The 17,612-nt window shown below is 42.2% G+C and overlaps 1 protein-coding gene across 11 annotated transcripts in view; it reads left to right on the top strand.

The window, feature by feature from the left end:
* Positions 1-4,799: 4,799 nt before the first annotated feature.
* LOC122997176 (actin-binding LIM protein 1-like) overlaps positions 4,800-17,612 on the top strand; it is a 37,251-nt gene continuing 24,438 nt past the window's right edge. For 2 of the 11 annotated variants that reach the window (XM_044373197.1, XM_044373190.1), the window contains exon 1: positions 7,682-7,766. In XM_044373197.1, coding sequence (XP_044229132.1) covers positions 7,697-7,766 — 70 coding nt within the window. In that variant the 5' untranslated portion in view covers positions 7,682-7,696. Of the gene's footprint in view, positions 4,988-7,525; positions 7,767-12,200; positions 12,459-17,612 lie in introns of those variants that run through there. The other 9 variants (XM_044373196.1, XM_044373195.1, XM_044373188.1 and 6 more) reach the window with 8 other exon arrangements.

Below are 17,612 nucleotides of genomic sequence, written 5' to 3'. Positions count from 1 at the left end.
TATCCACCAGGGGACGCAGGACTACAACACACAGGCCTATAATTACTGACAGCGATCAATGCATACAAATGGGGAGAGCAATCCATACATTCAATGAGGGAGCAATCCATACATTCAATATTTCCATCTTAGTTAGTTTGATTTAATTTTTTAAATGTAATTTTTCGGTCCTTATTTTACATAGATAAGCAAAGCATAGCAAAGTATATGAAACAAACGAAGAAAGAAACATTATTGACTGAAAAGGTGTAGGCTGAGGCTTTAGCTTATTATGCCTTTTTACCTCATACAAAAACAAACAATAAAAAAAGTCCCAAAATACAAAATCAAACAGTTCACTCACCATTATGTTTATACCTCAGTTTTATATTTGTTTACTATGTAATTGTCAATACTCTACTTAAAATATAAAAGCAAGTATGGGATTCCAATAACCAACCATATACATATATATAGCCTATAGGTTATGTGGAAAAGCTCCACTGAGCCGTAAAATGTCAATTGATTATGCTCACATAATGCACTAAAGCAGGCTATTTCTACAAACATGAGCTGAGGCAATGCTTGTTTAAAGAGTCACTGCTTTTAAGATAAAGTTGAGGAGTCCATGTGATGAAGAAACTGCCAAATATTCACCAAGAGTGATGGTAAAAAAAAAAAATGAAAGAAGACAACATTAATTCCTCCAGAGTGCCATGTTAACTTTTATCATTTTAGACCCAACTACCAGATACAGCACAGTCATCCTGGACATAAAAAGTAGGCTCGCCGGTTTAACGTTAAAGTGACCCGACAGAAACTGCAGGCGAGGAATTACAAGAAGGATTTAATTTATAAGTCTTACAATTCTGCGATCGTGTGTTCAAATATGGACATAAACTTGTTGGAAAATGAGAAGGATGCTGTCTGTTCCAGGACACGCCCTGTCGCTAGAAAGTGCTCTCTCCATCGCGCAGTCTAGTCTAGTCTACCAAATCGCAGGCTGTATGTTTCCCATGCGATTAATGCCATTAAATGACAGCTAAAAAAAACTTAAAGTACAGATAATATCAAGCTGTCAAACGCTCTTTCCCGCTCCTTCAAGGCTGCACCGGGGCATCTCCTCCTGTTAATCTCGGCAAAGAAAAAGAGAGTCTGTACCTACCGGGCATGTCTGCAAGAGGTGAGTATCTTTTTGCCGCAGAAGCCTTCATAATAATACATGTACAGAGGGAAGAAAAAGTCTCTTAATGTTGGGGAGGAAGGGGTGGGGGGTGGGGGGGTCTTGGTTCAAGGGTGGATGCAATGGAGCAGAGAGCCCATTTGCGTCGTCTTTCGGGAGGATCAGCCTGTGATAATGACACTGTTATTGTAAGTAGGTTACACCGGTGCATAGCTGAAACTACAGCTTCCACCGCTGCAGCCTTTTCCAGACAGCCTACAACTTATTTTGTTGATATGATGAACACTCTGCACTCTCATCCAACCTAAAAATAGACATAAAAAAATCCTAGCTGTGATAATTAAGCTTGTTTGATTGCTGAGTCTTTTGGCATGTCATATTTTTAATCATGGTTGGTGCATATAATTACTTAAAAGCTGCACACACCCTAATTGTTGCCTCAGTTAAAGCTGTTGATGGAGAACTGGGGTTAATTGATTGAGTAGTGACATTTCATGATCACTGTGTGTAGCTGGTGAGGTCACACTAAGTGGCATCTCTTTGTTAAAAGAAACAAAAATGCTTACTATAACTTGCTGCTATCATCTCAACCTTTCTGAGTTGAGAAGGTGTTTTTTTTTCTCCTAGATTGTGTTTTGAGCATAAAGCAGCCAATACTTGCAAATAGTGCAGGTGGAACATGTTTGCACCCATCAGGTGGGCCTTTGTGCTGTTCTGCACCTGTGTCAGGTGTCCTCTGGCAGATTAGATAAAGAGTATCCAGCTGTTCCTGCTATAGGTTGTGATCAGATGACCTGACTGGCTGATTGAGAGCTGGATAGGAGCGGAGAAGTTGCAATATTAACATGACCTCAAGGTTATTATATTAAATCCACAGTTGCATTCATCATGATGGGTTTGATCCTGTCGCTGGGAGAAAAAAAAACCCATCAACCTTTTATAGGAAAGCTCAAAGCTTGTACAGTATGTCACTACGGTCTGCAGAGTGGCAGAACCTGTATAGCAAGATGGCTTTGAACTCCCCCTATCACTGGTGTGGCCTTCTGTATTTGTCCTCCCCGGCTGCTGGTGGAGATCGATGGAGCTCAGGGCCCACCGCTTGACAGCCCCCCCTGTGGCACATAGACCTGATTAGCACGCTTAAACCCCTGCAAACAGTCAATCATTATCCATGAGAAGTAACTACACTACACACTATAGTCAAGCGCCAATTATCTCTGTGCAGTAAGACCAACGTGACATTACAAATTTACTATCACAGATCAATCAGGCGCATTGACACAAACGTGAGTCTTTGCAACAATATATCAAATCAAACATTTGTCACAATGCCTTTTCAATTGCACCAGCTGTAGAGCTCCCATTTCACATGTACTTGAGAACTTAATCTGGAGATACACCATGGTTCACAATCTTCAACAAGATGACATTAAGTATTTTTGTGTGTAGATAATAATTCAGAATATATTTTGGATGGTGGAAACACATTTACTTCCTATACTTTGTAGAGATTCTGCATTGAGAATGTATTTTTAATGACTGTCACATGCAGGCAGATTTACATTTTTGTACCTCTTTTTTTAAATTGTTAATTAATCAGCAGCTATGATAATTGATTTATTGTTTAAGTCAGCTTTCAAGCAAACATTTTTCCGGCTCAAGCTTGTGACGATTTGTTGCTGTTATGTGTCATATGTTATAGTTAACATATTTGGGGTTTGGACTGTTGCTTGGCCAAAACAAGCATTTTGAAGACATGGCATTAAGATTTAGAAATTTGTGATGTACATTTTTCAGTATTTTCTGATGTCTGGATAATCAACAGATGAATCGATAATGAACATGATTGTTAGTAGCAGTCCTTATGTGGGCTACTGGAATGAATGGACACGCTCCCTGATGCTTGTTGTTCAAGGTGTCATTATGCTATATAGCGATCAGCCCACTCTCTACTTCTTATGGTATTATAGTAAATATTCCACAGTGAGATCCATAAGAAATCTATAGGCAAAAATTGAAACTTGTTGGGCGATTGACACATTTGCTTTCCCACAGAAACACAGGAAGTTAAAAAATGGCTCAAATTACTGCACTTTTTCCTCCTGGTATGCATTTATGACCAGCCCCTCCCTCAGATGTCCAGTGAGTATCAGCCATTACTTCGCTCTTAGTCTTTCAGTCGCCCACCCCCCACCCCTGTTATCAGCACAGGGCCATCGGCTTTTACCTTGGTAGTGATTCCCTTCCATTAGTCGCCCCACCTTACAATACAACCTTGCAGGCATGCTATATCTGGGCCTCTCAGTGTCATCATATTTCCACTGCTGTTTTCTTTTGTCTAGAAAGTCTTAACATGATTTTTTTTATCAAACCTTTATTATTTGTTTTTCATGAAAACAAGAGAGCATATACTGTATATTATTTCAAGCATTGCTGTCACATTCTTTACCTGTGAGCTGCTCTGTATGAGTCTGCCACTGATGGACATTGAGTAGCTCCACCAGAGTGATTGGGGGTTAAGTGTATTGTTCAAGGTCATCTCAGTGGTAGGATTTTGAGAGATGGTTTGGTGTTTCTTATCAAATTCCCACATCTGTATTTCCCCTCTTTGTGTGGGAATTCCCCTAAAACCTACCACAGTTATGCCGTTTTAAATGATATCTTCATTTATTTTTATAGTTGGCTGTTTTGCTACCATGGATTATCTGCTGTATTGGTTGGCTATTCAGACGTGGATGGATTTGTTCATTTTGGTCCATTTAAGACCTTCATCTCAACTCCATTGCATAATTTTAAAACACAGCAGCAAAGTTCTCACATATGCGGGCCAGTATTTTTCATTCAGTTTTCTGCCACTCCTGTGTCTCCACTGTTATACAGTATGAGTTGACACGTCACCTCTTTGAAGGGATTGTAGTAAAGCAGTTAAATGTATTGAATGTATGTATTTTAGGTTTTTCCTCTTACCAACAAAATCTCTGTAACATGAATCAGAGTTTACCACAAGACAGTTTTGATGTTTTGGCCTGTGATCACAAGCAATATGCAGAAAAACTGTTTTATTTTCTGGAAAACATTATTAAATTAACTTATTTTCATGTAATCTTGTAAACCAATATGACTCACTATTATGAGTTGTGGTATGAATTGGAAGTCATAAGGAGTGTCAGCTTAAATAAATTGAAGGAAACTTTACTTTGTGAGCCGTGCTTCCCTATTTTAACCCCATCATCTATAGACTAGAATGTTGTGCTTTACCAGTAAAAGTCTTTGAATTTCAATGTTTGGATAACTATAAGTGACTGGCAGTAAAGAAAGTCCACTCCCTGATACTTGATACATCTCTACTTTAGCCCTGCTCTGACTTCCTTCTCCGCCCCGCCCTTTCCTTAAGCAGGGTGAGCACATCCTGCACACGGTACCTGTTACACTGCAGTGTGATCTGGATGATCAATGGTGGATGAAAAAGAAGGCATGGCTCCATTCTGCAGTAACCCAATCTGATGCCTCCTCCTCATCCGACCACAGGAGAGGGCTGCTCATGCTCCACCAGCACGACCCTCTGCATCAGCACTTTTCTCTTGTCTCTGTGTGTGTTTATACTGTATGCGCTCATTTGAGGGTTAGTGTGCGGGCGCATGCATGTGTCCTGGCAAAAGGCTGAATAATTGATGAGCAAGGGGAAGGAGTGAAAGCGCTGCCGGACAGGACGGTGTGTGTGGGAGTGTGTAGAGATGGGGGAGAGGAATACAGTGAAGCAGGAGCCTGGCTACGATGGGCTCTGCAACTACGCCCAAAAAATCACCTCCTGCTTCGGAATAGATGGTAAGACAGGGGGAAACAGATGAAGAGGAGGGTGGGGGGGGGAGGTGTTTTTTCTTGTGTGGAGCAAGATGCCGAGACGGCACAGGCTATGAAAATGCTTGGAATGTGTTTTGGTTTGAGCGATGCAGATTTTTGCGTGTGCAGGGACAGCTGACTTGTTTTCTGAGCACGTATGTGTTTATTTGTGAGTGTGTGGGTAGTTGTGTCAAAGCTACCACAGAGTGGATGACAATTGGAGGGCAGTGCCTCACTGCAGCAGAGTAGCATGTCCTTACGTACACTCAGGTCCATGTGTCTGCATGTGTGGGTGTAAGAATGTATGTCTGCTAGCCTATACCTCACTATCATACTTTATCTTTTCTCTAGAATGAAAATCCAACTCTCTGAATGGGTGAATGAAGGTTTGCTTGTGAGAGGAGCTCAGATTGAACCAAATTGATAAAGTACATTATTGATGTAAATAGTAGTAAACTCAGACATCCTGAGTTCCAGGCATCCTGTCTCTGGGCACCCTCTCAGACAAAGAGGAAATTCAGTAAATTTGAAGTGCAGGCCAAGCCCGACATCTCCAGACTAAAAGGATATTTTGTGCTTGGTCATTGTCTGCTGTGCTTTTTATTATGAATGTCATTTATTTCTTTTGGTATGAGAAAGTTGATGGCTGTGATTAGCCCTATCTGTTGAATTATGAATATTAGATGTCATGGAGGTTTTTCTGTTTTTAGCCTTTTAGTTGTGAATCTGTTTTTATCCATTTGGCTGTCCTGTCTTAGCTGCACTGTTTTTTATGTTTTCAGTCTGTTTTAAACATACCAGAACATAGTGGGGTAATCTTGGGTTTGTAGAGTTTGCTCAGATTCATCATTTATTATTTCACCTCCCACCAGGTCATGTCCATTACTCAAATGTACCTCACGCTGAACTTGCATTTCCAAGGAAGGGATGCGTCTTTGACTCGAGAGTGCTGACTCTAAAAAATCAAAAAATGAGATGACTAACCTGAAGCATACTTGTTAGGTTCTGGGTTTGAATCCACCAGCCAGCTGAGCTGGGGCCTTTCTGTGTGGAGTTTGCATGCTCTTCCCATGCCTGTGTGGGTTCTCTGCCGGTACTCCGGCTTCCGCTTACAGACCAAAAACAAGCAGGTCAGGTTAATTGGTGACTCTAAATTTCTCGTAGGTGTGAATGTGAGTGTGAACAGTGTATGTGAACGTCTCTTTATACTATACTATATTTTAGCCATGTGACTGGCGATCTGTCCAGAGTATACCCGGCCTCTCACGCAATGTCAACGGAGATTGGCTCCAGCTCCTCTGCGACCCTCTAGAGGATAAGTGGTAAAAAAAATGGATGGACGGACGGATGGATACTTGTTAGGTGGATTTGGTTGCCAGGAAACCATTTTGATAGTCTCTGCTGAAACAAATTCTTCCCAACATTAGATGCTTTGAAGATTAAAAACTCAGAACATGCCTTCTTACAAAGTCACATCCGCCAAATCTCCTTGCTTTACTTGGTGATTTCAGCGGATAACGGAGAGCCACTGCTGGCATTTCCACTCCAGTGCAGTAATTACGGTGTCTTTTATTTAAAATAAGAGACACTGTAACTACATCAGCACTGGAGTGGATGGTGCTGATGATTAACGGTGGGTTTGTGCATTGTTGGCTGCTGGAATGACCTTGCTGGTTTGTGACCTTGTAAAGGACTGGCAATCTCCCAAAGCAATCTGCGCTGAAAGTATGTCTTAGATCAATGTGATGTTGCATCTGTTTGGTCTTACTGTACACGAATAAAGCAAAGTACATCCCCACAAAAACACACTGTATGAACGTAAATTAATCTAGATGCATCCGAAACACTTTCCCAGAAAAGATATTGTTGTTAAATGTTGTCTCAAGTTGCTTTGATGTGAATGTAGCATACAGAAACTGGAAAACTGACAGAATCCCAGCTCCTCAGATCTGACAGATGTGTGGGGATACAAAGTGAGTCCCATCAGGTGGTGAGACTCCCACCGTACACTTAGCTAACCTGATGCAGAGCTACCTAACCCCACCCAGAAGATAATCATAGGCTCGACGTCAGCCCTAAGCTGCTTAAGGCACCAGGCTGGTTGGGCTGAAGACACTCATAGAGTAAGCTTCTTTCCCTGTCTCACTCGGCTCTACCTGCAGCAGAGTGCTTTGTCATACCTGCTGCCTGCTGTTTGACATCTCCACCTCAAGGTGGACATCAGCACCCAACTTCTTACATTTGTTGTAGATCTGAAGTGGCAGGTGGGGGGAACCCTAACAGGAGGAGTTTTCACTGGAGACCTGCTGTAGGCTCACTGGATATTTCCATGATTTTATAATGTGTTGCTGTGCATTTTCCCATCAAGCTCTGGCTCCTTTGTTTCCGTTTTGTGCATCTGTGAACACCAGCCATTCTTGATGTCTAAAGGCAACCGGATTTTAGAGCGGGTCTGAGCCCAACTCGTGGACCCTGGCCGACTTCTACTTGCAGTGCTTCACCCTTCTCTGTGGGACGGTTGAAGGGGAGCAGGGCACCATGCCCACTCTGCCCAATCTCAACAGCCTGGGCAAGCTGTGCAGCTCCACACGGAGCCACAATGTCCGGGTGAAACGCAAGAGCTCGGTCAAGCGCATGTCGGTCATCGAGGATGGGCATGTGGCTGAGGTCCTGTACCTCATTCCAAAACAGTACATGGAGCAGCTGCCCTTCCTCAACCCAAATGACTATTATCTAAGTGAGAGGCTGAACGATGTCGCGACAGGTAGGACAGAAGAGAAGATGTGTCTAGATCTATCTATCTATCCATCTATCTGAAACATTCATTCACCCATCTCCCATTACACCCATCCATCCTCTGGCTGGCTGTGTCAGACTTTTAACTTTGTGCCTTGTTGTAACATCAGACAGCAGTAATAATGATTGCATAATCAATGATTGACAGTTGACCATTAAAATGTAAACCTTAACTTAATGCAAGAAAATCGTTTTACTTTTAGACACTAATTAAAATAACTTGCTGGATTATGAACGAATTTTCCTTCTTCTTTCCCCCTTCCATTCCTCTCTCCTCTGCTCTCCCCCCTTTAACAGTTGTTTGTTAATACTACGACTGTATTTCAGTTTGGCTGCTCTGCTTTGCATTCACTTTGTGAGTAGGTGTCTGAAAGTGAATTGATTAGTTGCTGCTCAGAGATTACTTCATTTTAATTGGATGACAGTGAGTGATTACACCTCTTGAGGCTTTTCACATCTGACCTGTGCATATGTGTGAAAGCTCCTGTGCACAAGTTACGCAATCGTAGCTCCCCAACGCCAAAAAGTGTTACTGAAAAGGTTGAAAAAGTCATGAAATTAATCACCGTCCTCTCTATAGTTATATAATGCAAACCCATAACGCAAGGGCAGACCTGCTGCATTTTGCCAAGCAACAGCACATGAGGAAGCAACATGGTAGCTTACATCAGGATTACACCATGGGCATGAGGACAAATCGAGATTTCCAGACCTGATGTATTCTCTGATTGCATGCCAGGCGCAGTAGTAAAATCATCATTGCTTGGCAGTAAGTTGTGTGCAAATAGCGTAGACACCAAAAACTCCTTTTACTTGGTAGTTGATTTAAGTTCATATGCCAAACATTTTGACTAATACACCTAATACATCAGGAAGGCAAACTGACCTTAGATTAAAACACCACAGAGGGTCAAGGGTTACGTAAGCCATTTCATTTCTTCAGCTGAAATCCATCAATATGTGATTGTCAATAGATGCTTAGGCTACATTCAGTGGACTCTAGAAAGACCAAACCTGGGTAGTTTGACTGCTGCTTTATATTTGTAGGGCTATTTTAGCTTTAAAAGCATTCTGTAATGACTTTTCTAGAGCCAATTTCTGTAAATGAAAAAAGCATTCTTGACTTTCAACTCACATTACTCACACACAGCTCACTTTATTTACCCTTCATCTTAGGGCTTAACCTTCTCTGAAGCCTCTCTACTGTTGAAACGTCAACCCAACAAAGCTGAAATATTGTGTTAACTGTTTCCAAAATGTGAACAATACTGTATTGTTTTACTTGTTGAGTGCTTTTGAATATGAGTGGCATTTATTGTGCTTCCCAAGTAATGTCATCCAGAGGTCACAGATTGTTTGATGAAACCTTTAGCATAAAAGTAAATCAGGAACTCAAGTTTCCCCTGGGTTGTAGATAGAAGATAGAGCAAATTGTTGAAGGTTGCACTAAAAAAACACATTTCTGTGTACTCAGGGTAGCTAAAAAAAACAGAAATGTTAATGTAGCATGAGTGAAACACACTTTGAAGAAGTGAACCTGGTTGCACAGGATTGCTGTTCAAAAGGTTGGCACTGTTTTGTAACTGAATTTAAAATAGAAACAAGCTAGTGAAGTGCTTGTCATTATCCAGAGACAGATAGGCAGGTCTGTCTATGCTCCAAAAGAGTTGAGTAGAGAGAGTATTTTACTGTCATGCTACGTATCTGCTGGATTGCTAAAATCTAAAAATAGTCTTTCAGTGCATAGGATGTGTAGACAGTTGACACATGTATGTTCGCACATGTGTGTGTGTGTTGTTAACTTAAATCTGATGTATAACTGTGCAGTATATCCACACAAACCACTCTTGTTTACTGTAAATGTGACCTCTTGCATTATACTGTCAGTCTGGGTTCACTACCCAGTAATCTATTACAGTAAATCAAATGACATTTATTACTGTCTATGAAATGTATATGCCATATGATAACAGTATTTAAACTGCACTGATATGAGGGCTGTGAAGTGTATAGTTCCCTAGCCAGGTTATTAATGGACAGACAGACATGGATCATCCATAGGTGAGCCAAATACAGTAGAAACCTTTCATCCATGGATAATAGGCTTTGCTACTCAGGAATTGCTCTTGGCGAGCCTTATGTAGCATGAATGTCCAGCAGCTCCTACAGAGATTATTAAGACAGCAAGATGATAATGGGTCTGTTATTATAGTAAGACCCAGTGACATTTTTGTGTTGCAGTTTTTTAGCAGCAATTAGCAGCCACAGTGTAAAACTTTCTCAAGGAGATGGTTGTTTCACCAGCTAACATTAGGAAGAGAGGTCTTTCTCAAAAGCCTCTCGAAGCTTAGGTCATCACACACTCATTACACATTTCCCTCCCTTCATAATAAAAAAGGGTGGAGTGCTTCAGAAAATGCCCGCTAACTATTTTTACCATTTGCCTCACTGGCATGGATCCATCGCCCCGATGAGAAGAAAACGCCCCTGTGGAGATTGATGCATGTTGTCGGGTATCCAGCAGGTGGCACAATTGACACTGCAGTGCATGAATGCACTCTGAATGCACAATGGGTTGCCTGCATCAGCAATTACAGACGTGGTGCTGATGCAAAACTATTCCTCCCCCTCAGAAAGGTACAGTGAGGCTCCAGCATGGGACAGACCAGTTCTGCTTGTGTGACATGGCTGAATTACCTCCTGATTTCAATCGTATTTTCTCCGCTTCACACATTGAAATATCTACAGATATTTGATTCGTTATTGGTCCCTTGCTATATCTCTGCTCGGGTCTCGGTGAATGTTATTTTCTTCCCAGGTGGTGAATAAGAGACTTTATAAACACATTATATCATGGAGCACTGTAGTAGTTGTCAGGCTTGAGTGAAATAGTATTCGCAAATAATACCATAAATTTAATATATGTGGGGAGCAAATGTATGAGGTTAAGCACAGAGGCAGTTGAGATATATAGGTGATTTATTGGTTATCTGTCACATTGCAGTATGCTAAAACAGGTAGACCAAAATAAAGAAAGCAACAAATGATGTACAGAAAATGTTTACCTCGGTAGTTTTGACATTTGCATACATGTTTCACGCAAAAAAATGTTGTCATCCCCCTTGTAGATGAGATTCTTGGTTATTTTGGAAGTATATGAGTCAAGTTCTCTAAATTATAGACAGCATTCACTCTATCTATCTTTAATATGTCCATTTTAGCAGCGGATGATATAAGAGCTGGTGTCTTCACAGGGCTCAGCCAGGAACGTGCTCTCCCGTGCTCTCTGTAATTGGATTCCAGAGGATCCACAAAAGATATTAATACAAAGCTCATTCTAGAGATCACGGCAAAGTCTGTCCTTTGACCTTAAATGGCCCGCCTTGTCCTCCCATGCAGGCCTTACTGTTTTAAGCAGTGTGATTATTAGCAAGTTCAGGATTCCATTCAAGGTGAGCCTGGCTTCGCTGCATGATGATCGGGCTGGCAGTGTTGATTGGATTTGATTCGATCATGCAGAATTTCTATATTCTTAATTTGATATTTTTCTATATGAGCATATTTTTATTGATGCACCTAATCTTATGTTATAGGTGGTTGTAATTTAGATTTTTAAAAGTGTGAATCATTTAGGCAGCATGTTGTGGGCTTTGGATACTGTCTTTAATGCATCTTTCATTTAATGTGAATTATTAACTTTGGTAACTTGGTGCTATCACCACCTCCTGTTACTGCCGTGGAATACTCCAGTCTGTTACTCAACAGCTTTATTTCTGATCCTTTTAAGGCTCATGCAGTCCATGTTTTTATATAATTATTAAATACACTAATCTTTGTTTAACTGAAGCAGTCTTTCAGCGCAGCGTGATAATTACTGTATTGAAAAGAGTAATTGATCTCCGCCTGCTGCCCTGTTGTATGATACAGCAATGTGGGTTATTGCCAGCAAAACTCAGCTAGTAGAAGTTTGTATTCATGGACCGTTATCATGCAGTTGTTCTCCATATTTAGGGTGTCATAATTAGCATCACACCACACATTTTCTAATGAAGTCAAACTGATGTGTTATGAGGATGTTACAGCCAATAAAGACAGAGAAGAAGAGAAGTCTGATGTAACAGATCGTTTATATACAATGGTGTCACAGTTTGTCTTCACATGCATGTGTCTCTTTGATAGCATTTGACATGTGTGCGTTGGTGAATGTGCTTAAAGAGTCTGTTTTGGGGATTTGGGGTTACTGGCTTTTTGTCACACAGAAGCAGCAACAGCAGCAGCCACCTGGTTGCTGCAGTGAAGAGGCGGCTGACACAACAGAGGGGCTGAGAGAGGGAGCAGGAGGGGAAGAGGGAGGAGGAGGAGGAGGAGGAGTGAGCAGAGGAGGAGGAGGAGGAGAGGGATGGGAGGAAAACAGGCAGTCGGCAGGCAAACCCCACGCTGTAGCGGTGTTTTCAGGAGGAGAGCTAAGCTCCTACACCTCTCCCTCTCTCTCTCTCTCTCTCTGTCTCTCTCTCTCTCTATCTATCTCCGTGGTGTCTCTTGCTCTTCAGTCTTGACTAAAAAAAGGAACTAGTGGCTCCTGTGCTACTGGTGAACAACACTCAGAGGCTTTTCTGGTGCGGATTTACCTGGATTCCAATGGTCATGGTCAAAGAAAAAGGTATTCCAGCGGTCGTGGTCAGGCAGTGTGCATGTGTGTGCACGTGTGTGTGTGTGTGTGCGTGTGTGTGTGTGTGTGTCTGATGTTGGGATTTGTTTTGCCTGTCGTGTTGTTGACTGTCTACACTCTGTGAAGATGTGCAGCATGTCCAGTTGGATTTGCACTGCTGTGTCTGACTGTTTAAATCACATTTAGTTTGATTCATTCTCAGTCTCTGATTTGATTATTTTTAGACGTGTGGACATATGATATTGCCACGGTAATATGGGCATGGTTTTCTTTATGTGGGTGGTTGCATTGCTTTTAAAAAGCATAACAAATGAAATGAAATTAATGTGCATCTTTTAGCTTCTAAGAATCATATGGAGTGTAAATATAGTCTCTAGTTAAAGACATGAACATGCTACGCCCTTCTCAATACTCTCTAGCAGCTGATGCTTGGGTTGGAGTCTGCTTAATTTGGCAGCGTCAGGCTTTATGTAAATGTACATTGGAACAAACCATCTGGCTCGTTGTATAGGAGCTTGACACCAAATGCAAATTGTTCAGGGTGATAATGCGCCGATAGTTTTCGTGCACCTTTACACGCAGGCTGAGTGAATCGGTGACATGTAGAGAGAAAAAGTGGAGCACCAGTGTAGGGATCCACACTGCGCAGAGCCACGGACCTGCACTCTCCGTCTCTCTCTCTCTATCTCTCTCTCTCCCTCTCTCACTCTGTCTGCAGCCGTTGCCATGGTGACCATCTGAAAGGTACACTCCATTGTTGTCAGCTGTGGCCTCATTCATAGTGTCCTGTTAAAAGAAAAAGATGATTGTTTCCACTTATAACTGAGGTCACCCAGCTGTATGGGGATAAATTAGATGGAGTGAAGGAGCATGTTGCAGAGATATTAACATTCCCGGCAATTTGCTGGGGCATATGGTCGTGAGGTTGAATGTTGTTTGTCAGTATGACTCACAGCAAGCAGTAACATAGAAGCAATTCTCTATGATAAAAAAAATCTCCCGTTTAAAATCCTTCAAAAGAGAAGTTATGCAAGTATGTCTCCGCTACTGAGTAAGATTAAGGACAAATAAAAATTGCTTTTGTAGGGCGAATAAGTGTATAACTTGCACGCAGAGGATCTATAAATATTCCTACAAGTTCATTGCTGTAATGGAAAGAGCAAACTATTACATCACCTTTCCATTTAGTCCACTGGACTGGAAAGTAATTAATCACAGTAATAAGTCAATGTACTGTACGTCATCACCAGCAGATATTATACTCCAAGTCCCTTAATAGTGTCTCAAGTTTACCGGTGTGATATATTACTCCTAACGCTTTATGAGTTAATCTTCCAGGTTGTGCAGACAAACAGTTTGTGTGCTTGTGTGTGGGCATGTGATATTTTTGTATTTTGTCTGAAATTTTTCGATCACCAAAAAAACATGTTTACAGATATTTTTTTGACAGATATGAGTGTGTAGGTTTGTTTATGTATCCGACAGCACGCTGTTGACTGGAGGCGGCGTCCAGCTCAGGAGCTGTTCTCTTGATGTGGATTCGACTGGCCACAAAGAAAGGCCTTTGCCATCAAGTCCCCGCGCTGGCAGAACACCCGTAACCTCTGGTTGCCACATGTTCGTCTTCCACTCTGCCTCTGAAAGTTTTCCGTAGACTTAACCTCGCCTGCCTGACTCGTGGGACTTTGTCAGTGGTAGGAGGCTTGTCTGTGTTTGTCATCTGCATTTAGAGACCTCCTCTAACCAGAAGTCTTTGGGAAGGTTTTTACCATGTACAAGAGAAAGAATGCAACCTAGGATTTTATCGTATCCTCCAGAGATCTCATCATGCAACCTGTCTTAGGCCAGGTGGGCTCTGTGCTGTACCATCAGGATGCACAGCTGACCAAATACTATATTATACTCTATGCACAGAATGATGAATCATAATCAAAGTATAGCAGTGTTAGCGTTTTGTCTGCTTGCAGGCGGTTGTCCTATTTTCAAAGCCAAGAATACCCTTGAAATAGTTTGTAATTTATTTGGGCCACGTGTATCCAAGGCATCTTTTTTACCTCGATCTGCACGTGCTTTTGAGATTGGTGCACATTTGCACTTGATTCATTTATACACCTTCTTTTTCTCACATTCTCTGCGTTTATTGTGTAAGCAGCCCTGCTGACCGCGCTCATGTGAAATTAGATGATCGTCATCACATGTACATCCCTGCCGCGTGCAAAGAAACACCAACTCCCAGAATTCTCCACATTCACAATCGGAGCGTTTTCTTTTAAGAAAGTCTAACGTCATGTGCCTGTGTAGCTGCCTCCCGTGATTTTGCAGAGTGCTGCAGACAACTGCAGTGGTGCCTCATCTTTGAAGCCTGGCGGTGTCTACCCCCTGAAAGAGGAGCTAAACCCTTTCACAGACATCAATGCAACACAGGCTCACACACATACACACACACACACACTGTCATAGACGCGCACAGTGTTTGTACAGCTGGCACACTGGACCAGAATATACAGATGAGATAAGTGGTCGGCTGGGAGGAGACAGCCACTGACCTAAAATATACGGGCTAAAACAACACGAGCGATATGAGAATCACATGAAAGAAACACAGAGTGTAGCCATACATTGTGTCAGTCAACAAACATCCTCCCTGTCTGGCATCAATCGCTTCAACTATGACAAGAAATACGACATAGGAGAACAGGGCTGTAATGGGCCGTCATTCAGAGGCAAAAAGCCAAGGCCCTCATCAGCTCCACTTCTGCAAACACAATGGCTGCTGCAGTAGATGAAGCCACCATTGTCTCCTCTCAGATAAGTGGCTGGACTGGAAGTCTCTCTCTGTGGTTATCAGTGTATTATTACTATGTACCTGCTCGACAACAAACGCTCCGCACTGTGGCGCTCAACCATTCAGAGCAGATCATTAATCCAAGCCCAGGTCCCCAAGGATTAGTTATTCAAGGTTGGGGGGCCTGGTGGAGGCCGATAGGGTCCCCCCCCGCAATTTGTGCCCGTGTTTGAAGTGCTTTGTCTGGGACGCCGCTGGTGGGGCCGAGGGGTGGGGAGGCCGTGAATACAACCATACATATTCATGGAGGGGAGGGTTAAGAGCTTCTTGTTATGTCTGGGTGATGAAGAGCTCTGTATGCCCTCCCCCCAAACACACTCACATACACACACACACACACACACACACACACACACACACACACACACACGCACATACATCTGATCACGCACTGGGATTTCATGGTGGGCATATTTGTGCCTTTTGATATTCATTATGGGTCAGGCCCCCTTGGGTCCATCCCAAACATGTTGGATTGGATATGCAAGTAAAAGTGTGTATGTGTATGTGCGTGTGTGTGTGTCTGTGTGGGTGTGTGTGTTGCACATGAAGCAGACACATCTGGGGCCCAAAATATTGAGAGGGACACTAGAAGTGGACTGCTTCTGCCTAACTCTCCCTCTGCCCCCTCTCTGTCACTGTTTCTCTGTGATAAACACTAACACACACTCATGCACTGTACAAACACACACACACACACATACATACACACACACACACACACACACACACACACACACACACACAGTCCTTTGGGGCTGCTATCTGTCTGTACTGGAAACACTTCTGTCTGTGTATCTTACAGAAACAAAGGCAACGAGCAGCTGAATATTTTATTAGATCTTTTCATCTTTCATCTATTGTTAAATCAAATTCCCCTTTTCCCAGTGCATTTCCAAACTGCTACTATGGCTTTGCATTCCTCAGAGTTCATGGTGGGAAATGAAGGCAACAAAGTCTGAAGCTTCATCAGCAAATCCCTCTTTCTCCGTCGATACCCCACTCTATTGTTATTTACCAGCGAAGCTGGAGCACGTGTTACGGGAAAATCTGTCCTCAGGGGATTCAAGATGGCTTTCCTCACTTCCCTCCTGAGTATCATCTGCAGCCTTTATTATTGCCAATGCAGCTAGGCTCTGCTTAAATGGATGGGGGGTGGGTGGGATATATAGAGGTGGAGAGAGAAGCCCCCTTTCCTCTGCGCCTGGCTTTGGGATGCTCTGCTGGTTATTGTTCCCTCAGCACCCTGGTTGTGTGTGTGTTCATTGTGTGTTTAGGCTCATATCAGTCACTTTATCCCCTGGTGATGAGGCAGGAAAGATCACTCTGTCAGCACAGCCAACCCATCCAGCCAAGAATGAGGAATGTGAACACCAGTCGGAAAAATTGTACTACTGTATATTTCACAGTAAGTTGCTCTGTGCTGAGGTTGCTTCATGTACCACGTGCTTACTTATTTATAGCGTTATATAATATACATTCTAGAAAATCAAGCGCCATTTCGCTGCTATCACAAGAGTCTCTAAAGACTGTAACTCATTAATGGTTTCATTTCAAATCCATGTTGTTAAGTAAATTTGCTTGAAGTCAAGCTTTTGTAGACATAGAGTCATAAATGTAGAGGCCTGCTAAACATTTTGAAAGAGATCTCACTAATGCATTTAATGTCCAAACAAATCCTATAAATGGATAACCTCAGCAAATTTAACAGCCCTTTTTATGTTCTTCAATCTTTATGAAACACCATGTACCCATCTCGGCTTGATTTTGCCACAGCTTTGCTCCCTCTGTGCAGCCACTGCTGAGACAAACTCAGCACTTTGCAGTGGAGGAGGCGGGGTTAAGCTGGAAAAACACACAGCACTTCTAGATTCCCATCCAAACCCCAGTTTTTAGATCCTCTCTGTGCATGTGATTCAAACATCTGTCTTGGATTCTCGTCAACCTGCTATGACGTTAGCAACGTTGACTTTTCCATACTGGAATGTCTCTGCCATCAACGCAACACTCTAATGTTAAAAATAGTAAGTAAGTTATACAATCAGACTTGAAGAGAGATCGTTGACATCACAACAATGAAAAGTATATACTTGAAAGCTGCTCTAATCAATGTTTTTATATTAAAGGACGGGTTCACAATTTTTCAAGTCTGTCCTAAAACAGCAGTCAGGTGCCCACACTTACACGTTTTTCTTGCTGTAATCATTCATCTTGTTCATACTGACCATTAAGAGATCCCTTTCTAATACACTTTCAATGTAAGTGATGGGGAACAAAATCAATCCACAATCTGTGCAAAA

This window comes from Thunnus albacares, chromosome 14 (genome assembly GCF_914725855.1).
Source record: "Thunnus albacares chromosome 14, fThuAlb1.1, whole genome shotgun sequence".
Taxonomy (NCBI): domain Eukaryota; kingdom Metazoa; phylum Chordata; class Actinopteri; order Scombriformes; family Scombridae; genus Thunnus; species Thunnus albacares.
Note: the sequence above shows the minus strand (reverse complement) of the source record. Positions and strands in the feature narration are given on the sequence as shown.